The following is a 23,878-nucleotide window of genomic DNA, read 5'->3' as shown; positions in this document are numbered from 1 at the left end:
GCTTGACTTCCTCCATTGCCAGGGCAACCCAAGCCTCCTGCTTGCTCCAGCTCCATGGCTGGCTGCCATCTTGGTTGAGTTAATTTGCATGCCCACTCCTGATTGGCTGGTGGGCGTGGCTGGTGGGTGTAGCAGAGTGATGGTTATTTTGCATGTTTCTCTTTTATTAGTGTAGATTATGGTAGGTTTGTGAAAAATAGGAAGTTTTCTTCTTTGTAAACTTACAGAAAATTTGAGAAGAGTACAATGAACTTCCAGATTTATGTAAATGACCAACCACTGTTAGCATTAGCCGCATTTGTTTTATAAATTTTTCCCCTCTCTGTGTATGCACATGCAAATTCTCTTTACACAAACATATATACACACACACAAATATATATAAGCCAGTGCACGATCACACATTACACTTTGATGTAATATCCTTTGGTTTTCTTTAACCTGGGATGGTTCTTCAGTCTTTTTGTTCTGGAATTTTTTTTGAGGGATAGTTCTTTGATAACTTTCTAATTTCATTTGAGAGTTACAGGTCTTTATAAGCTTGAAAAAGTTTGGTAATTATTTTTCCAAGAACCTTGTCAGTGTCCTTCATATTTTCAAATTTATTAGCAAAGAATTATACAGTGTGTTTTATAAAATGTAAAACAAAGAAATAAAACACCTTTCTATCTGTGAGGTAAGTATAGCCTGTTTCAGATTTTTTTTTTTAGATTTTATTTAAAAAATTTTTTTTTAATTTATTGATTTCAGAGAGGGAGAGTCAGATAGAAAAGTCAATGATGAGAGAGAATCATCAATCAGCTGCCTCCTGCACACCCCCCACTGGGGATCGAGCCCACAACCTGGGCATGTGCCCTTGGCCGGAATCGAACCTGGGACCCTTTAGTCTGCAGGCTGATGCTCTATCCATGAGCCAAACCAGCTAGGGCTAGTTGCAGATTTTAATAATTTTCTCAATTAGGCTAACAGGTGGTTTACCTATTTTACTCATTTGTCTCTCATAACTTATCATGTTTACCTTAATTTTTTATAATACACTCCTTCAGCTTTCCTTAAGTTTTGTGTGTGATTGATTGTACTCTTCACTACTTGAGTTGAATATTTAATCTACCAATTTTCACTTTATTTTTTTATCCTCACCCAAGGATATTTATTGATTTTTTAGAGAGAGAGGAAGGAAGAGCAAGAGAGAGAGAAACATAGATGTGAGAGAGAAACATTGATCCTTTGTCTCCTGTATATTCCCTGCACCCTAGGTATGTGCCCTGACTGGGAATCAAACCTGTGACCTTCCGGTGCAAGGGACGCCACTCCAACTGAGCCACAGAGGCCAGGGCAATGAGTGATTCTCTGGCACAGCCTTACAATTTTTCAATTTGGGAATTAGTTTGGTTTTAAAAGACCAAAATGTTCACTAAATTTTCTGGTTATATCATTGATGAATTCAGTCTTATACTTGTCATAGTAGTTTGTTTTAAAAAGTCCAGATCAACTGATAATGGTAGTGTGTGATGAGACCCAGTATGTGCTTAGAGTAGATTTAAGACTTGTTAAGAACTAAAATTTCTCTCAGAAACTTACTTAAACTTTCATGGGCAAATTGAATCCCCCTTGGGCATCTATTACTTATAAATATATGCCAATTTAATAATTTGACAAAATATTCTTTAGTAGTTCACTTATGGAAGATGACTATGTAAACATAGTATTTGTAAGTAAATAATTTCTGGTAAGAATTATATTTACATAACCATCTGCTGTATGTATTAGCTATAGTTGGCTCCTTCACCAGGATTCTATAAATTATTCAGAATCCCAGGAGGTAAGATTTATGAATTGCCTATTTTCAGTATATTAAAGTTCAACCACAAAATTAATTTGCCATGACTATATTGTACATTTTCTATTGAGCTAGACCTAAAATTTTACATTTCTAATATTTGTATTTCAAAAGTTTGGGTTTTGGTTTTAGGAAGTATACCCTATTTATCTTCAAAGAATTGTTTATTTGGTAGTTTCATATGTCTATCTGAAAAGTAATTTCTGGACTTTTCTATAAAGGAGACAGGCTCCTTTTAGGTGATAATCAGAATCTAGATATGGCTATGTATGTAGGAATCTATCTTCTATATATATAAAAGCCTAAGTGACCAAGTGACTGGTTGACTGGTCACTATGATGCGCACTGACCACCAGGGAGCAGACACTTAACACAGGAGCTGCCTCCTGGTGGTCAGTGTGCTCCCACAGCGGGAGTGCCACTCAGCTGACAGACATGTGCCAGACACAGGGCTCATGATTGGCCACTACAGCCCAGAGACTGCAACAGAGCGGCAGCAAGCCTACTGAGTGGTGGCAGGCAGTGTTGGACTGCCGGACTGCCGGTTTCGGCCCAATCTCTGCAGGCCACGCGGAGGGACCCCACCCGTGCACAAATCTGTGCACCGGGCCTCTAGTGTCATAATAATTAGTTTCCATTTGCTGAGTGCACCATTTTTGTCAGATTATATATGGCTACTTTGCACTCATAACCTCATTAAAGTCTTGCAGCAATATTCAGAGCCCATTGCACAGATAAGGAATGCTAGATTAGTGGTCATCAAGCCTCTTAAATATAATACCTCCTTCTTTCTCTTTAGCCTAGCTCCATGGTTGGCAAACTGCGACTTGTGAGCCACATGCGGCTCTTTGGCCCCTTGAGTGTGGCTCTTCCACAAAATACCATGGCCTGGTCAAGTCTATTTTGAAGAAGTGGCATTAGAAAAAGTTTAAGTTTAAAAAGTTTGGCTCTCAAAAGAAATTTCAATCATTGTACTGTTGATATTTGGCTCTGTTGACTAATGAGTTTGCCGACCACTGGCCTAGCTAAAGGTATCGAGATGAGGCAACTTGCTTTACCTTCAGCAGATGGCTTACCTTCACCTGGCTCAATCATCTACCTACCAGACTTCTCTACCTGTCTAGGCATTATATCTAATCTTTTCCACAGATACCTAGGTTCCAGCCCTACCCTGGAAATTCTGATTTGTTCATCTTAAGTTTTCAGAAGGTCCACAGATTATTTTTGTGTGGACCATTACGTTAGTAGTAAGTGGTGCTTTAGAGTCAGGCAGGTTTGAATTAGAGTTCTTATTCCTCTAAATTGATCAATTGAATGACTTTGGCCAAGTTTTTTAGTCTCACAAAGATCCTTCACCTGTATATTGGAGATATTATTATTATGTACTTTATAGGGTTTTTGAGGAGAACGATTGAGATAATGCTTATAAAACACTGAGAAGTTCTAGAATTCTTAAGGTGTCATCATGTTAATTTTTGTTCAGTCAAAACACTCACCCTGCATTTACCAAAGTAATGTCTATCAACTTTGTGTCAGAACAGCACTCTGATGAATACCAACATAAGAAATGAATGGTGATTAGTTTTCATTATTTACCTTCCATTAGTGGAATTACAACAGGGGGTAGAGGAGTAGGCAGGAGATTATTTTATAGTACCAGTCAACCAGACTTCTCTGCCAGTGTATTTGTTTGACCCTAGTAGGAAAAGGAACAGGGAGAGGTTGCTGGTAAACTATTTCTTTCGTTTTTCTTCTTTCCCTTTCTCTCCTACCTTCTTCTCAGAGCTTAGCATCACCAACTTCATGAGTCCCCTAGTCTCATAACTGTACCCTGATTTACGTAGGTAATTTTTCCCATTCCTACTCCCTACTACCCATCTCCCCTTCACCTCCATCAAATCTCATTCTGTCTTTTTTTCAGATTGCTTTGTGTTCAGTTGTGACTCATTTGATGACTTGGACCCCAAGTCTCTACATTCCTAGACTATTACTCAAGTAAAGGCCAACCTAAATCCTGACCAACTGTCTCCCTGCCTTGTGTGGCTCCTTTCACACCAGGGATTTTAGTTTTTGATTATTGCTAAGCATTAGATTAGGTAAACTTTCAGGCTTGTCCACAGTGCTGTCCGTAGTCCCTTTCATCTTCTTTACAATTTATACCTAATGACCATCTATATGTATAAAAGCCTAAGTGACCAAACAACCAGTTGACTGGTCGCTATGATGCACACTGACCACCAGGGGACAGACACTCAATGCACAGGATCGGGCTCCCTCCTGTCTGGATTGGGCCTGCGAGGATCGGGCTCCCTTCTGTCTGGATCGGGTCTGTGGGGATTGGGCTGAAACCAGCTATCCGACATCCCCCGAGGGGTCCTGGATTGTGAGAGGGCACAGGCCAGGCCGAGAGACCCCACTGGTACACAAATCCATGCACCGGGCCTCTAGTAGAGCATAATAATAGTGATACATGTTATTAACACTAGATTAATAGAATACTAGTACATTACAGTAGATTAACTAATATGTAAGCTTTGTTATATGTATGTATAATTATTTTGCAACTTGAAATTTGAAGCTGGACCACTTATGGTAGTTGAATAACTTACTGGCTATCAAAGACTGAAAAACCTATAGAATAGAAAAGGTAGAATTTAAGTAAACTTTAAAGGAGGGGTATGCTTTTTTTAATAAGTAGGGAGGAAAGGGAAGGGACTGACATGAGCAAAGACTTAAAGGAAAGGGTGCAGATTTGGACCTTTGTGAGTAGATCACTTTTTACTTTTTCAGAGGGTTGATGGAGTAGGAATAAAACTAGGTAATTTGGAATTAAACTTTGGAAAGTTTTAATGTTTCATTAAGATTTTTGATTTAGTAAGCCTTTCGTATGTCCTGTGTATTAACTTGGCTTTTTTTAAATATATACACATACAACTTAATTCTGAGATTCCCTAAAAGATTCACATGTTTAATGCATCCCCAAACGTGAAGCCTAGTTTATATAAGTTGATGGCTACTGCCAAGTCTTTCTGCCTCGAGTGGTTATGCTTTGAAGAGTGTTGGATCTGCCATTTTTATCCTGATGCTTTAGTTCTTTCTGCCTGCTGTCCATTCTTAGCTGTTCCTGGTCAGTCTTTCCTCCAATTCTTCCTTCTTAATACCCAGGTTCCAAGTAAGCAATACAGTGAGTGTCTGCTTATCAAGAGTTGTAAATTCTTATTGAAAGTTTTCTTTTTATCTCCTTCACTTTTAAAAGGTTGTTGGATATGTATTTTGTTTACAAAATAGTTACTAGTTTTCTTGTTTCTCTTCCTTTGCAGACCTAAAGGATCAAGACATAATGGGAGCATTTTTAGACAAGCCAAAGATGGAAAAACATAATGCCCAGGGGCAGGGTAATGGGTTGCGATATGGGCTAAGCAGCATGCAAGGCTGGCGAGTTGAAATGGAGGATGCACATACAGCTGTGATTGGTTTGCCAAGTGGACTTGAAACATGGTCATTCTTTGCTGTGTACGATGGGCATGCTGGTTCTCAGGTTGCCAAATACTGCTGTGAGCATTTGTTAGATCACATCACCAATAACCAGGATTTTAAAGGGTCTGCAGGAGCACCTTCTGTTGAAAATGTAAAGAATGGAATCAGAACAGGTTTTCTGGAGATTGATGAACACATGAGAGTTATGTCAGAGAAGAAACATGGTGCAGATAGAAGTGGGTCAACAGCTGTGGGTGTCTTAATTTCTCCTCACCATACTTATTTCATTAACTGTGGAGACTCGAGAGGTTTACTTTGTAGGAACAGAAAAGTTCATTTCTTCACACAAGATCACAAACCAAGTAATCCACTGGAAAAAGAACGGATTCAGAATGCTGGTGGTTCTGTAATGATTCAGCGTGTGAATGGCTCTCTGGCTGTATCCAGGGCACTTGGGGACTTTGATTACAAATGTGTCCATGGAAAAGGTCCTACAGAGCAGCTTGTCTCACCAGAGCCTGAAGTCCATGATATTGAAAGATCTGAAGAAGATGATCAGTTCATTATCCTTGCATGTGATGGTATTTGGGATGTTATGGGAAATGAAGAGCTCTGTGATTTTGTAAGATCCAGACTTGAAGTCACTGATGACCTTGAGAAAGTTTGCAATGAAGTAGTCGACACCTGTTTGTATAAGGTAGCTAGACTTTTTTGTTTTAAAGATAAAATGATTTTATGCCATCTTATTTACTACTATAATATTTAATCATCTTAGAACCTGGTAGTTCCCAGAAATAAGATTTTGCCATAATTGCAGGATACTCTTCACTATAAAACTATAGGAACACTTTTTATAAATAAATAACCCCGTTACTGAATATGCAAGTTATAATCTGAATGTTTAGTCTTTTAGTAACCATGACTACTTGAGATTTTTAATATTGTATAATATTGTCAAAGTTAAAACGATTATATAGAAGTGCATGTTTTAAAAAGGATAGTAAAAGGTTAGGTCTCAGTACCTGTAAATGAAAAGTATTTTAGAATTTTCATGTTTTATTTTTACCATGTGATAACTCAGTATATTTATTGCTTTGAGACTGTCGTCTAATGAATCTATAGCACCAACAAAGAACTGAGTGATCAGTTGGTGTGATGTAATAGTCTTGAACATAGAGTCAACATGAGCCAGCTCAACACCTTTATTTTACAGAGGAAGCTGAAGCCAGAGAAGGCTCTGTGACTTAGTCATACACACCTAGAATCAAGACTTCTATTACTTTTGTACTCTAGAGTATTGAACAAATTGTCAATTTCTCTCAGCTATTGAATGAAGATAATAATATCTAACGGGATTATTAAGGAACTAAATTAATGAGCTAATGTATAGATACGAAGTGCTGAGTTTAGCAAATAGTGTGTACTGAGTACATGCTGTTCCCTATCCTAGAGAAGTTAAAAATGACTTCTAGAGGGTTATACAATTTATTTCTCTGGTAGCACTAAGGCTAGAATCTAAGCCTTGACTTAGGTTTAGTGTTCTTTCTACCACACTGTTCTCTCTTGTCAGAAATGCTCCTTGACTAATTTTTTGATTGTTTTAAGCAAATATTGATTATGTACAACTCTTCTGAGGCTATATGTATTTGATTTTCTTTTAACATACAGAAATAGAAAGTCGACATAATACTCTTTATAGTTTAAAATTTTTTTAATTTTAATTTTTTGTTTATTCTCACCTGAGGATATTTTTTCCATTGCTTTTCAAAGTAGGGGGCGGATAGACAGAGAAACATCAATGTGAGAGAGGCACGTTGACTGGTTGCCTCCTGCATGCACCCTGGTCAGGGATGGGGATTGAATCCAAAGCTGAGGTACATGCCCTTGACTAGGAATCAAACCCATGACCCTTTGGTATGCAAGCCACCACTCTAACCACGGAACACATGTGCCAGGACAGTACTCTAGTTTTATATGCACACTGCCAGCTCTACTTAAACTTAATTAAAATCTGATCGTACTTAGAGATCAGTTTTTTTGTATCATCTAACACGAATCAAGTTTATGTAACATTCAGCACTTAAGTTAAAAATTCAATAGAGCCACAACTTAATAGTGTACACTATTAATTTTTGAATTTGAGGAGAATCAAACAGTGATGCATATGTTCTTTGTCCCTTTTAGTATGCATAAAAATAGCATCTATTTGTTGGGGTTTTTTTTCTATTGCACTTGAGAATTAAATGCTTGATAGCTAAATTAAAAGCTGTTTTCTTAAGAGAATTGTCAGATTCCGATATTAGTAAATATGGTTCAGATTCCACTTTTTCTCTTCTGCATGCTACTCTGTTTTAAAAATTATTCAGCCCTGGCCGTTGTAGCTCAGTTGCGTGGGCATCATCTCATGCACCGGGGTTGCTGGTTTGATTCCTGGTCAGAGCACATGCTCAGGTTGTGGGCTTAATCCCCGATAGGGGGCATACAGGAGCAGCTGATTGATGTTGTGCTCTCACGTTGATGTTTCTCTCTTCACCCTTCCTCTCTCTCTAAAAATAAGCTATTCTCATAAAAAATTATTCAATACCTTATCATTTGCCACATTTTATACAATTCCCCAAGATTTTTTATTATTAAATCTTAGTATTTATTGTTTGCTTAAACTAATGATATAAGTTGGTTTTCCCATACAGTGAGATTAAATAAAATGTAAAAAGTTAACTCCAATTACTAATAGGAAGGGAAAGTATGGGCACTCCACATTGATTCAAGTATTTTAATTACAGTATTTTGAATATCTAGGTGTCTTTAAAAATGAATGTGCTTTCAAAAAGTCAATTTTTTTGAATTTTGAAAGTTAAAAGCTGGTTTATAAACTTGATGTATATCTACTTAAGTAAATTAGCCCCACAATTTATTATAATTTCCTAAATGTAAGTTTGTCAAGTATATATGTAACTACAGGTCATATAGTTAAAAACACCACTGGAATTTTCTATTTTCTTGAATTAAATGAATGTGTATATGTGTACTTGTCTTTAGGTATCATATTACTTCAAGTTAAGTAGGCCACCAACAAATGTTCAGAAATATTTTTGTTTTATAGAATTTTAAAAAATTATTATTGCAGTGGAATTTAACTTGTAGTGTTTCAGTCCTGCTTTTATAGTGTTGGTTATATTGTATACTATATATATACAATATGTATTAGGATGGGTGTACCTTCCACATATTCATAAATTTTTTTCCTCCTTAAAAACAATATATATTTTCACTAAAACAAGTATATTTATAATTGGCATGGCTGTAAAGGTTCTCAAGGCTTCCAAGAGCAAAAAGAAAACCAAAATATTTTCTCAAACTTTTTTCTTCCCAGGGAAGTCGAGACAACATGAGTGTGATATTGATCTGTTTCCCAAATGCACCCAAAGTATTGCCAGAAGCAGTGAAGAAGGAGGCAGAGTTGGACAAGTACCTGGAAAGCAGAGTAGAAGGTGGATCATTTAACAAAAAATAAGTTTCTTTATTAAAGAAAACCTCAACACAATCAAACTTTAACATTTTAGCTTTTATATCTTTACATGCCTTTGACATCTAGTGTTTAGTGTACAAAAGAGGGAAAGAGCATTTCTGTAGTAGCTGTTTAGATGTTTGTGATTGTTTTTATCACAGTTATCACCAGAAATAACAACCAGTGTGGTCCTATACATTCTGTTCAGGATACTTTTGTTTTAAAAGGCTCAAGTGTTTGTATGCTTTAAAATTCTTGATGAATTCACTGGTATGAGTGATTTGATGCCAGGAAAGTAATTTGTGGTTCATTTATTTATAAACAGATTATTGATGATGGTGATAATTTGATTACCATCTTTGTAAAGCTGTGTATATGAAGTTTAGATCTTTAGGGGTTTTGTTTTTTATTTTTGTTTTTTAATAACTTGAAGAGCACAGCATGGTTGTTAACAACTTCCATGTGCCACCACTTTAAAATTTTTGTTTTAAACTCCTTTAAGACTTCCTTGCCAAAGTCATAAACTGCCACACCTGGACAACATAGACCTGAAGAGAGAACACACTAGGTCTCTACCTGGCAGAAATATAAATGCTGAATAAAACCAAGAAATAAGTTTGGAATTCTAGGAATGTATTTGTCAGAATTCTGCAAATTATTTTGAGATCATTAGAAAGATGTTTGTAACTCTCAAATGTAATGCCTTTAAATCCTTGAAAAAATTTAAATGATCTTTAATGCAGTTAATATTTGATATAAATATTAAATCTCAGAGAATTCCAGTTTACTGCATATATGCCATAAGCATGTAAATTATGCAGTTTCTTTAAGCAGAAAAACTTGGCATGCTTATAATAGCATTAAAATGCATTTTGGGCTCCTAATGTCATTAATTTGCACGTTAAAGACCTCTAATAGCATGTAAGCATTGACCTACACACTATTATATCCTGCTGTGCCTGCATTATTAAAATTATTCTGCACTTTAATTTGTTTTCTCCCTTTTACTGTTTGATATCAGTTATAATCTGTCTGATATTAGAATCATGATTGGTTTTGATTTGCAGTACTATCTATAGCTGCTGTTTATATAGTTCTCCACTTGATAGTGATATATTTAGTACAATACAGTAAAATAAAATATTTAGAGTGATATCAAATCATATCACATTGGTTTAAACTGCTGGTTAGTGAAAAAGTATGAAGCCATAAGAAAAATGTGTATTGGGATAAGTTGATATTTAATTTATTGGCACTTTAAAGTAATTTGGGCATAGATGTTTTCTTATCTATTTAAAGAAACAGTAAGTTTCATTTACTATGAAATGGGATCAAATTTTAGAAATAAACTGCTATTTTTTAATGTGCACTCTTAATTTTGATGCTATTCTAAATAATTGCTTTAGATATATAATTTTGTGGTACACTATTGAGTTTTATAATGCTTATTATTGAACAAGAATTGCCACCTGAACAGTTTACATTAATACTCAATGTTTTTGATATGTTGTAGTGTTATTACACTTATGCCATTCAGTTGGAGATTATTATGTCATAAACTAAATACGATATTCTTTACTGAGATTTGATGAGACTGCAACTAGAGAATAAATATTACATTAATTAAAACTACTATATTTAAAAAACAGAAAGGATATAACTATTATAAAAATTATATCTTAAAAAGTGAAAAATACTGCATTTAGCTTCTAAAACAGACATCGAATACCTTTTTCTTTATTTCTTTAAATACATGCCTTCAGTAAATTGCTGTGACTTACTAAACTTCGTTTTATTTGTTTTGAATACTTTTGACTTCTCTGTCCACATCACAGAAAAGAACAGAGACTTTTCAACTCTCCTGCTGTTATCTGTGCCCATCTAAAACTTGACTCTCTTGGGGTGTGAAAAGATTGAGCTCATAATTTAAACCATATCACCTAAGATTGTGGTTCTACTAAGCCAGTTTAAGATTATACTTGTATGTACATATTTTTTAAATCTTTGCTACTGGGTGCCCAAGCTTTAAAGTTGCTAATTTGGAGATAACTGCTAGAATCTCTCAGACTTAGTGGATGGAAGAGCAGAATGTGTTTTTATGTGAGTACGTGAAACATCGATCTTCTATATATAAATGTTGTTCAATAAAAGGCATTTAGTCTTTTTACAATTCTAATTAAAATGTATAGTCCAAGAACAATTAAGGAATATTTATTAAAGTTCTTTCTTTTCATTTTTTTAAAAGCAGAAAGAAACAAGGCTAGTGTAGTATTAATGGTCAGATAATTTACATGTATTATCCCCTGTGGAATAGGAGATATTAACAGTTTTTAAAGTCTTACATTATTTTTTTAAGAATTTGTCTTCCTGTAATTTTCTTCACAATTAAAATATCCTAATTTATATTTTAACAAAGGAGATGTAAGATACATCAAGCATAGATGACTCAAGGTAATGATTTTTTTAGACCTGAAACCATCATTGATTGAATTTATCATCAGTGTTCATTTCTATTATGTCTAGTTATCTACCCAATAATTGTATTGGCTTAGCAGAGACTGTATGTTAAGTGTAATAAAAGCTTTAGATTGTGAAATTGTGCAGTTTAGGTAAACATCAAATCCCTTTATTTTTGTATAGCAGATTTGCAGCATTAGAACCATGTAGAATAAATATACTAGATGTTAAAGATTACACAATAAAGGAACTTGGCAAACCAAATCTGAGATCCTTGCTTTTTGTTCAGATTTAAGACTGTTCATTTTTAAAGGCAAAATATAATAGATGGTAAAATTTGGCCTTAATTCTAAAAGGATAGTTTGAGCCATATAAAGAAACATGGGTAGTATTGTCTGTCTTTTAATAGGTGGCTTTAAAGATGAATTAATATTTTGAGATTCAATCAAAGAATGAAAGATCTTTATATACATTGTTATTTTCAAAGGTATTTACAAATTGAGAACTAGAATGATAATTTTCTTGCCCCAATGGTGACAAAGAAAATATCTTAGTATAACAAACATTACAAAACAAAAAATTGAACAAACTTGAACACATAACTTACACAAATACCTTTGGCATGATCTTGCATTTAGAATTAAATATGCTAAAACTTCAAGTAAAGACTTACACTTAAAGTGAATAGTTTGAGAGTTCTTTAAATTGCTTGTACATAATTGTTGGTATTCTGTGGTATGAATGCATCTGCATGGCAACACTGCAGATCATATCACCATACTCATTTAATAACTGAATTATTGATTTCAAATACAGTTGTATGATTTATCAATTTTTTTCTTTTTAAAAATTTGGTCATGAAATTAGGCTTTTACATTCTATAGGCTTTGTTCAAATAATCAACTAAGGAAAAGGTATTATGTATCTCTGTATTGCTTAAAGGTACTTTAGACAAAAATTAAACAGAATGATATGTTAGTACATAACCTAATCTGCACATGCTACTTAGGAGTCATTTTGGGGAATATAAAATTATATGTAAAAATAATTTGCATTAATATATAATCAATAAATTCCTCTGTACTTAAACGTTAATTTTTTTTTCAAATCTTGAAATTGTGTTTTTTTTTTTTAAATCTGTGTAGTGTATTTTCAGGGCAAAGTTCAAGGAATATATTTCTAGTCTAAAGAGAGGAGTTGATTTCAGAAGTAACTAGTTGGCATCTTAAGAAGAATAATCTCATTTGTACACATGTATATCTGATTATATAACACATTAATTTTAACATGAAATTGTGTTTTCACATCTTTGTCTTGTTTATTTTCACTTTGCAATTAATTATTGAAAATACCTTTTGTGTCATTTTGTACATCCCTTTGTCACAAATGTTCTAAGGTCAACTTGATTTTTTTCCCCTACACCAGTTTAGAAAATCTCAGATATGGTAAATGCCATCTTTAAAAACCTAAGTTATCTTTGTTTCAGTTTTTTTTAATTAAATTTGGATAACACTTACAAAAAAAGTACTTCTGATTCCCAGAAATCATAAAGAAGCAGGGGGAAGGCGTCCCTGACTTAGTCCATGTGATGCGCACATTAGCAAGTGAGAACATCCCCAGCCTCCCACCAGGAGGTGAATTGGCAAGCAAGTAAGTTACATTCTGCATACTCTTATGATTTATCTTAGTACATGAAAATGTTAGGTGTTTGCTGATTAAATGTATATTTACTAGTACATAATTTCTAAAGTGATGAAATTATCTGTATCTTCAGAACATTTTATTTGTGGTTCAGTGTTTTCCAGTATTAACGATATATGATGCTTGTTTAGAATAGGTATTAGAATGTTACTGTTTTTAACTAATTACACTGAAAGCTGTCCTTAGTGGAGGTTTGGATTTCCTTATATAGTATAAGTGAGATAATATAGTGAAAGAATTTTTTAAATTAAATTCCATAGCACTGCCAAATTCTAAGTGTCATTATTATTTCTACTATTATATTTGATCATGTCAAGCCCTGGATAATTTACCCCAGAGATTAGCATCTTTTTTCTCCTCCATTGGATCCATTTTTTTACATCTGACTTTTCCCAGTGTTTTTAATTGTTGATTGCTGGTAGGTTGGGTTTTGGTGTAAGGTTTCATTTCTTGCCTTTTTCTCTTTGCACTTTATCTCACAGAGATGGACTTACTATGTTAAGTATTAAGCTTACATCTTTAGAAACTAAAGTGAAGATTTTAAGGCATTTTATAATTTAAGGCTTAAAACATTATTACCTCAGATATCTATATAATTGACCTATAAGGATATATTGACTAATTTCATTGATTCTCCACTGTATTCCATAAGTGTAACCATATTTTTTTTTTATCATCTTTTCACATTTAGTCATTATAAAACTTCATGTTTGAAGTTTTTGTTTTTATGAAACACTTTTTTCCAATATGACCTGTGAAATGAATGTCTATAAAATTTTCAAATTGATTTTGGAAGTAGGGAAGCTATAACTTATAAATACCACTACAGATTTTTTTTTTACGAAATATTATTCAAAAACGAAATCCTAGACTTGTCAGGGAAATGCCATATTTTACATTTCAGTTTGTTTTTTTTAATCCTCACCCAAAGATATGTATTTATTGATTTTTTTTTTTTTAAGAGAGATACAAACATTGATGTTAGAGAGAATCCTCAATCAGCTGCCTCATGCATGTCCCCCCCACTGGGGATCGAGCCCATAGTCCGGGCATGTGCCCTGGTAGGGAATCAAACTGTGGTTCATGAGTTGTCACTCAACCACTGAGCCACACCGGCCAGGAACAATTAAGTTTTAATAAAGCTGTTTTAAAAGGGGCATTACAAAAAGCACAAACTGAAATGTAAAATATATGTAAATTATTTTACTATCACAGAGGTTGAAATTAACTTCCAGTTCAAAACATTCAACTTTTAACCCGAATATATTAGTATGTCATAAGAACTGCACCATCATTGCCAACTTACAATCACTTAAACAATTCAAATAGGAATGGACCATAGTGGCTGATTTTTTTTTTTCATTACTTTTAGTCTTCTGTTAATTAGGTTGGTGGAATATTACATTTTAGAGTAAATTTACCTCTACTGTAACTTTGGGCCTCATGTATCTTAAAGTGAGGCTCACTTATTGACAGCTAGAAATAGAACTAAAATAATTTACAAGTATAAAATTATCTTTGACATTTTAATGAACACCTGGCTGTGAGTTATTAAACAACTTTACGCTCTGAAGAAAAATTAACTTTCTGCATTTTTTAAAATTTAGGCGGAATATAATTGAAGCCGTTTACAATAGACTGAATCCTTACAAAAATGATGACACTGTAAGTAGCATTTTAGTTCCCTCTGCTTTTCCTTCCCCTCCACTCTAAATGCATATCCTTCCTACCTGTTTTTGCAGAGTTGTTCACTGCACCCATTCTTTTACACACACCCCTGATTGATTGCTCTGAACTCTGCCTGCATCACAGTTCTAGTGATTGAGGACATAATCATGGTGAGTGGCCACCTCTCTCAAAAAAGAAGAAAGTCCCTTTGAATTATTGTGGGTTTTAAAAGCCTCTACAAGCAGTCAATTTCAGCAGGTTTGCCTCCACTAAACATTTTTTTGAAGTTGGGAATAATATATCTACTCAGAATCTTGAATTATTCTGAGTTTGTAAGCAGCTACAACAGAACTTCAGAATGCCCATCTCCACTAAGTAGTTTTTTTATGGTTGGGAATACTTTTGCCAAAAATCTGAAGTACTAATACTTCATTTAAATATTAAAGTAAAGAATTCTGTTTATGTAAATAGACATTGGAATGCCATTCTTCAATTAAGTTTCCTATTACAGTTGTGTTATAGTATGGTTAGTGTAGAAGAGTGGTAACTTCAAATCATTTGGGCAAGTTCTGAAATATTTTACATATTGCATATGAAGCCTCCTCAAATCTCATATTACTTGAGGTCTTAATCTTTATGCAATAAAAAAGTTTATAAAAGTAATGTTCTAAAAAATTGAGTTTTATTGAAGAAAAAAATTTTAGTGGTTTTATTGGCTTAGAAATACTTTTGGTCAAACTCATGGTAAAATCATATTTCAAGTAGTATTGTATTCCAAAACAAAACAAAGGGTTAACAATTTTTTTAAAGATTAAATATTGATATTTCATATACACATATACACATAAGCTTTAAGAAACATATTCTGAAAGTCAACTTTACAAAACCTAACTTCTTCATTATCCAGAAAGTAATGTATTATGGCACCTCTGTGCTTTAATTTAGTTCCTTGTTTTGTTTCTTTTTTAAAGGACTCTACATCGACTGATGATATGTGGTAAAACTGCTCATCTAGCCATGGAGTTTATCTTCACCTCCAAAGGAGAGTACAGCTCAACTTCATTAAACCTTTTAACATTCATCCTCAACTTTAAAGAAGAGCATATGACATGGGTGAGAGTGATTACACACCAGAGAACTTCAGCAGTACAACAGCTAGCCCAGAACTGATTTTTTTTTTTTTTTTGTAAATTTGAGACTTATGTAAACGTGATTTTAAACCATAATTCATGTTGTAAATCAGACTCCAGCAATTTTTGTTGTATGATTTTGTTTTTTGTAAAGTGTAACTGTCCTTGTACAAAATGCTCATATTTAATTATGAACTGCTTTAAATCATTATCAAAGTTATAAGAAATGTTTGGCTTGTTGTGTGACGCAACAGATATATAGACCTTTCAAGTCATGTTGTGTTTGGACTTGGGGTTGGGACAAAGAGAGCAGCAGCCATGTCAGCTAGACGCTCAACTGTGCACATGATTATGGAGAAAAATTCCAAAATCTTATAAAGCCGAGCATCCAGGGAGTTAATTGGAAACTATCTTAATGTTCTTGGCAGTGGGATTGGCATTGTTGATAAAGCTGGTCCCTTCACATAATTGTCTTTTAGGTTGTTCTCTACTTGTTGTCATGAGTATTGCAGATTATACAGTATATTCATAAGAATATCAGTCTTGGGGCTAAAATGCCTTGATTCTTTGCACCTCTTTTACAAGTCCTTACCTTTAATTATTAATTGATAAGCAGCAGCTTCCTACAGATAGTAGGAGACTGCCACATTTTGCTATCATGATTGGCTGGGCCTGCTGCTGTTCCTAGTAAGATATTCTGAATTCCATTTTATCAATAAAGCTTGATTTAACAAACAAGAAATTTAATCATGTATGTGTAATTCCTCCTTTACCTTGCCCTTTTAAAACACCATGCCATTGTAAATGAGAAGTTTTTCAGGGGGAAAGATGTTAGTCTCTTAATTGGAACATCCTGTTACTCAAGGCATAGATGGAACTGTTTCTTTTCCATTGGCAAGACTAAAAGATTTTAGTCTCTGTTGTCCCTTAATCTATTTTTTAAATGGGTTTCTTTCTGGCTGCTTATTTTTCATTAAGATATGTATCAGCTCGAATTTGCCTACTGTTTAATTAAAATAATTGTCAGAGCTTGACAATCTTAACTTTCTGTGGTAGGTGTGTGTGTTTGTGAGTGTGTTTGCCTATGATTTTTAATTGGCCCATGTCTTTAGAATCCAAGTAGTTAAGATGTATTTGTGATTTGAAATATAGCATGTTGATAATATTTAGCTGTTGGCCTTTAAAAATAACTCAAAGTTTAAAGAACTGTAGATATAAAAATAACTAATTTAATCTAGGCTTAAATTCCTCTGATTAAGCATGTGAAAGTAAGTTTTTAAATCTGTCACACTGAAAAGACTACTGTTTTGTGCCCTTCTGTATTTTTTGTCTCTTTAGGTTGAATATTGTATTTATCGCCATGTAATTTAATCATTCAGTAGGCAGATTCCCCACTATAAAAATATTAAAATACATTTGAATACAAGATCAAAACTTTGTGTATAAAAGGTAATATAACCAGTTTTCTTTTGTTTTTTCCATAATTTGAAAATATACATATTTGTATATATAGCCTTAAAACTAATCTAAAGGTAGGGGAATAGTGGGAAAAGTGATGTGAAATGTCTCAGATTTAAGTCGTTACATACCAACAAAATCTTTTCATTATCCCTCCTATTCATGAGGTGATTAAATGTAACTTAATTGTATTTAATTTATATTTTAATCTAGCATGAATGAAGAAAAACAAGTACTATTTATATTTAGAAATTCATAACAGTTGGAATTACAGAACCAATTTCATACTTAACTTACAATAAATGCTTAATGTCTAAAATCTGTGGTAAAGTGCGAAGTATGATAATGTTTTAAGTTATGGCTTTGCAAGCATCTAAATGTGCATTTTATGAATAGCAGTGCTTGTAGTATAGATTGATTACCAGACATACTGGTACTGAAAACTAAATCCCTATTGCAAGAAGCCAGGTCCTTAATTTTTTTAAGTAGACTCAGTTTTTAGTTCTGGAAACTTCAGTTAGTTTTTGAAATGAAAAATCTTAAATCACAAGTAAGATATATGATAGAAAGCTATATTTTAAACCATAACAGCATATGTAGAGCCTTTTTAAATTTGAAGATCTTTAAATAAAAAAGTTAAATATTCCTCTGTTAAAGTTATTAGTACTGAAATTAGGCTTGGAAGTGAGAGAAAACTGTATGAAGTGTGATCTGAGAAAACTAAATCTTTTCTACATGAGTCAGCATTGCCATATTAGGTATAGTTTTTCATTATAAAAATACAGGAAGAAAATATACATTATAACAGCAAACTGTGTTCTTCATTCCTGGGGGTAATGGTGGTGGTAGGGAACCAACCACACTTTTAAAAGGCACTTTTGCACCTCTGTTGTGCACTTCATTTTTGTACCACTTAAATTCTTGACCTCCCACCCCCTTTTGTGTGCTAATTAGCATCTCAGGGCAATGCCTCAAAATTTGTTTGATGTGCTGTATGTTATTTTCTTTGGAGGGAAAAAGTTCATGTGTGATGATAATATACTATTCAACATGTGCTTTTGCTTAAATGTTTATGAACCCACTTTGCTGCTTTTTGTGGGAGATCCATTTTGTATAGCAGACTCTTGTTACCCTAACATTAAAGAATTTCACTGATCTCTTATGTTTTAGCAAGGAAAACTGTTAATTTCTACTTTCTTAGGGACTATACTTTTACAGATAACAAAAGCAGTTCTTAATATTAGTGTTAACTTTTGAAAATCCTAGAGGTATTTTTCTTACTCAGCTTTAGAACTATTTGAAACAAATTTTTTTTATAAAGCATTAACTTGCTTCTAGAGTACTATGCAATCAGTGTACTGCTTCCGCCACTTAGTTTTTTTAAAAAACTAACTTAATAACCAATTTGGGTCAAAGAATAAATTATGTAATTCAGATGTTCTGAATTATAGCAGTACTTTTAGTGATCATCCATTGACCAATTAATAACTCAGCTTTTCCACAAAATGTTTTGAGTAGTTATCTGCAAAATACTGTGCTAGGCAAAACATCTTGTACTATAAAGAAATGAATAAATAGGTCCTTGCCCTCAAGGAGTTTACATTTGACTAGATATGTTAATAAAACTGGGTCACTCATCCAAAAAAATAGTTATTGTCCTCCTACTGTCGGCCAGATAATTTCCTGAACACACAGGTCTCTACCCTAAACAGCTGATTTGTACTTCCTTTATCACTTAAAAATCTGTTTATTTTCTCCACAAAGTTAAAAATCTCATTCAAAAGAAATTTTTGCTAAGCATAGGAATAAGGTTGGACTGATGAAGCTCAAGTCTATTCAGTATGCTTGACTGCCTTGAACAGATAGCCTTTACTCTCCTGCTGAGAGCAGCAAGTCAGGGAAAAGGGTAATGGATTTCATAGCATTCTGCAACCCTGGAAATTTTGGTTGATTTTGAAATTTTAGCTAAAATATATATATTTAGCTAAATATATCTTATTTATGTAAAACTGTTCTTTACTTGAAAACATACTGCCAGTGCTAATATCTAATTTTAGCTAAATGATTACTATGTGTTTTAATTTTTAAAAATAATTTCACTGCCTATTTTTATTGGACAAATTCATATGGGAATTCAGTTTGTGACTTCTGAAATGATTAAATTGGTTAAGGGTTTTCTCTTTTGTTGTTTTAATTTTGAATTTCATGATGTATATGCTTTTAATTCATAAAATTTGAGTGATAGGTTTAAGCCTTTTAATGTTTTGGTTGCTATTTGTACAGTTTTATGTTAGGATTTGGTATTAGAAAATATTATGTAAATATTTCAGGATATAAATGTCACTCATTTGAGGTTTAAGGAACTTTAAAGAGTTTCATATACTTTTGCTTGCAGATCCTGCTGGTGAGGTGACCATTTTTTAATAGAGTTATCTAGTCTTTTCATTAGTAAGGGTTTTCTTGTGGGTTTATTTGTTTTTAGGATTTAGGAAGACTTCTTTATAGCTTAAAATTTTAGAAGCCTAATTTTACTTTATTTCTTTCAATAATGTGCCATGAGTTTTGGATTGTATTTGTTTTAAATTAAACATTACTTCAGAATATGCTTGAAATTTTTAAGAATACATTTTCTAAATGTTATGATTTTAATACTTTATTGTTTTGTTAATCAGAATAATGTGTCAGTTAAGTGTTAGTTATTACTGATAGAATGCTGTATGCAGAAATGATGAGAAGCATTAGGCTCCACTTCATTGTCAAATGAACATTTCCACTTTTATTCACCACAACACAGATTATTTCTCTTTTATCTGCTTTATATATTAAACTCGTGGCTTCTGATCTCATCTTTTTCTAATTATATTACCAGCAGGTAGGAGTGTGCCAATTAGAAAAACTCAACTGTATTGAAGTTGTAGTTGGAAACTTATACTTTTAATAGATGGTGGTGGGGGGGTGGTGTTTAAATTGATATAATAACAAAGTGACTTTTTTTTTTTTTTTTTCACTTATTCTGCATGAAATATTGCTTCATTTCCTGTACTAGCCTCTTGGTGTTTTCTCTCTTTTTTCAGATAGAAACTGGCCAATTCCTTTTTTTGAGCAAGAAAACTTAATGTATTACCTCACCAAGGCCAACTAATAGTATGTAAAATGGCCAAAAATAAGAAAACTTGGGAGATGGAGGAGTGGGGATATGCCAGTGAGGATAAAAGAGGAGGGTTACTCAATTATTTTTAAAGTCATAGGAAGGTCTTCCTTGGACCCAGCTATATATTAAAAACTGTTGCATTAAGTAAACCTGCAAGAACCAACTTTGCTTCTTCAGATAATATGATTTTTCCACCAAGGGAAATAATAAAAACTGCTCCTTCAACATTAAAAACTACTGAGAAAAAATGAATGCAATGTTTCTTCACCACAAAACCCAACCTTAAGTTCTTTTCATTGCTCCAAACCCAGTTTTTTACTAATAGCTTTGCCATTGAACTAAACGTTTAGAAAAGTTCTTCCTTTCTTTTTACAGAGTACTCCTGACCCAGTAAAAGACATTTAATAACATTTGCATTTGTATGGTACTATCTAAAGTTAGATTTTTGTAGGAGATTGGGTAATGATTATGTTTAGGTATAAGCATAAATTCACTATAACAATTGTTCTTAAGGGTTATAGGCCCTTTGAGACTGGTGAATCCTAGGGACTTCCTTACATAACTCCACAAAGTATACAATATTGCGTGGTTTAGGGACCCCTGCTTAAGATCCCATACAATAGCACAATAGGGCATCAGCTCTTTTCCTACAAAGCCATAAGAAATATTTCAAGGGCATCAAAATAATTTGACTCTTGAGGAATTGTTTCACTTTTTGAAAAATAGAGGAGGTAGATGTGGGCCTAGGCTGGAATTAAAACATGCTTTTTAAAGGTTGTGTTTTGAGGAAATGGAGATTTATTAAAGGTGAAAAACTAGTATGAGGATAATTTCAGAGGATAACATTCTCTGATTTTGCCACTTTTGAAAGTCAACAGGAAAGCGTTAAAACAGAAATTGAGTGTTTCTGGGATGTTTCTGACCTTCATGGTGCAGATGCAATATTTTCACAAACATATTTAACTAAGTCAGATCTCACTCAGATTTTGAGCTTCCTGGTGTTAGAGTTCATTAAATGTTTAATTCACTTCAGATTCCAAAGAATTAAATATTTACTGGTACAGAATGTTAACATGCAGCCACCAATATACAGGATTAATGAGATTTCTACTAAAATATAACTACCATGAAAAAATTCATTAGCTGTTCCATTTGTTGCCAAAATTGGATGTTTAGTTACAGCTTATTTACTTCCCATTTGTGGGGCTTTTGAAACAAAAACTACTCATTGTCTTAGCTCAGTGGTCGGCAAACTCTTAGTCAACAGAGCCAAATATCAACAGTACAATGATTGAAATTTCTTTTGAGAGACAAATTTTTTAAACTTAAACTTATTCTAACGCCACTTCTTCAAAATAGACTCTCCCAGGCCGTGGCATTTTGTGGAAGAGCCACAATCAAGGGGCCAAAGAGCCGCAGTTTGCCGACTACGGTCTTAGCCAGTTAGCCCTAACTAAGTCAGCAGCATACCGGAAGGAAAATAACTTGTTTGTAGTAATATGTCCTTTTCTGCTTAGTTTCACTCTTGAAATGATTTCTCTTAATTTGTATAAATGTTATGAGTGGAGAGACCATATACATATTAAAAGCATGTTGTATAATATATAGATTTTTAAAATCTGTATGTAAAAAAACTAATACAACTGCAGAAATATTTTTCCTAAACACAGTGTATAACAAAATTCTCTACAGTAACTCATCAACTCTTTGCAGTTTATGTGATCCAAACTTTTAATGAAATTCCATAAATGTATATTTTGTATTATGTACCATATCCTGTTCCAAGGGAAAGAAGTGAATTCAGTTCTAACTTTAAGAACCACGGTCTTTGCTGGTTAGCCCTAAGTAAGGGGTAACTTTTTGTTTTCAAATACTTTTTGTTTTTAAGTCCGTTGGATAAATTTCATTCAGCCTTTGAATGGTTGCAAATTATATGTGAGATGAAAAGTAGAAATAATCTCTAGTTTGCAAAACTGGTGCCACTAAGTAAACAGGCAGTTGCACAATGTGTGTGTATTTATGATTGATATTGAAAGCAGCATTTTTGTTCTGGCTAGAAAAGAAACCTGGACTTCCTTTACATATATATTTTTATTGATTTCAGAGAGGAAGGTAGAGGGAGAGAGAGACGGAAACATCAATGATGAGAGAGAATCACTGATTGGCTGCTTCCTGCATGTCCCCCACTGGAGAACGAGCCTGCAACCCAGGCATGTGTCCTTGACCAGAATCAAACCTGGGACCCTGTAGTCTGCAGGCCAACACTCTTATCTACTGAGCCAAACCGGCTAGGGCTGGACATTTTTTAGTTAGTTATTAGGAGACGTTAAGAAATTTTTTTAAAATTGAAATTGGTGCCTTAGCCGGTTTGGCTCACTGGATAGAGCATCGGCCTGGGGACTGAAGGGTCCGAGGTTCGATTCCAGTCAAGGGCATGTACCTTGGTTGCAGGCACATCCCCAGTGGGGGGTGTGCAGGAGGCAGCTGATCGATGCTTCTCTCTCATCGATGTTTCTAACTCTCTATCCCTCTCCCTTCCTCTCTGTAAAAAGTCAATAAAATAAATACTTTTAAAAAATTGAAATTGGTTAATTTGCTATAAAACAATGGATCTGATAGTCACTGTTTGAACTGCACCTATTTCTTCTTGATTTAAGGAAGAATACTGAAAGCCAGTAAGTTTGGATTGATGATTATTTTCAATGAACACATTCCAGAAATAAAGAAGCCAAAGGTACTTCCTTTGGCAAGATCATTCCCGTTGTCTTCTTATAGATGATATATATATTTCTTATTCCTTTGAAGAGTTGAGATTGGGAATTAGGAGTAGAACTTCCCCATATAGTATCCCTGGTGTAATCTCTGACTTGGATTGCAGCCCGCTTCATAGTAGACATGTAATGTGTGTGTGGGTGCGCGCGCGCGCGCGTGTGTGTGTGTGTGTGTGTGTGTGTGTGTGTGTGTGTGTGTTTTAGAATGCTTGCTTCCTCTGCTGATTATGTTTAAGTGGTTGTATTACCTGTGTTTTTTGTCTAAAAGTGTGACTTAGAGGCTTATACAATTAAATTAGAGGGACTTTAGAGTAAGTTGAATTGGTGATGTAAGTGAACTTCGGTGACTGCAAGAACTTATTTTGTTTGTTGTAAAATTTTTAATGAAAGCACAATAATGAGGCCTCCTAACCAAAGTCTTTAAAAGTAAGTAAGATGGAGGCAAATACGTATTTACTTGGCTATATGTAGCTAATATCTGTTCACTTGCCAAGGTGTATCCTTTTGTTTTAGTTTTCATTTGAAAGTTGAAGCTAGGTTTGTTTGTTTTTAGTAAAACATTTCTGTTTTTTTCCCCCTACTTGATTACTTACTGCACTGAGAAACTAATACTGGGGTACCCATCTTTCTCTTTTTCCCTTGTTACTGCTTAATAGCTCATACTGAAATTTTCATGAAATTTCTGTTCCAGTTAAAAAGTCTGTTTGTAGATTAATT

The 23,878-nt window shown here is 33.8% G+C and overlaps 1 protein-coding gene across 3 annotated transcripts in view; it reads left to right on the top strand.

The window, feature by feature from the left end:
* Positions 1-15,871, top strand: part of PPM1A (protein phosphatase, Mg2+/Mn2+ dependent 1A) — a 43,371-nt gene extending 27,500 nt beyond the window's left edge. For 2 of the 3 annotated variants that reach the window (XM_080676364.1, XM_080676363.1), the window contains 5 exons: positions 5,161-6,014; positions 8,691-8,808; positions 12,824-12,932; positions 14,591-14,648; positions 15,623-15,871. In XM_080676364.1, the coding sequence (XP_080532490.1) occupies positions 5,181-6,014; positions 8,691-8,808; positions 12,824-12,932; positions 14,591-14,648; positions 15,623-15,652 (1,149 nt within the window). In that variant the 5' untranslated portion in view covers positions 5,161-5,180 and the 3' untranslated portion in view covers positions 15,653-15,871. Of the gene's footprint in view, positions 1-5,160; positions 6,015-8,690; positions 8,809-12,823; positions 12,933-14,590; positions 14,712-15,622 lie in introns of those variants that run through there. The other variant, XM_080676362.1, reaches the window with a different exon arrangement.
* The last annotated feature ends 8,007 nt before the right edge of the window (positions 15,872-23,878 follow it).

The sequence above is a fragment of the Plecotus auritus genome, assembly GCF_963455305.1.
Source record: "Plecotus auritus genome assembly, chromosome: 1".
Lineage (NCBI taxonomy): Eukaryota > Metazoa > Chordata > Mammalia > Chiroptera > Vespertilionidae > Plecotus > Plecotus auritus.
Note: the sequence above shows the minus strand (reverse complement) of the source record. Positions and strands in the feature narration are given on the sequence as shown.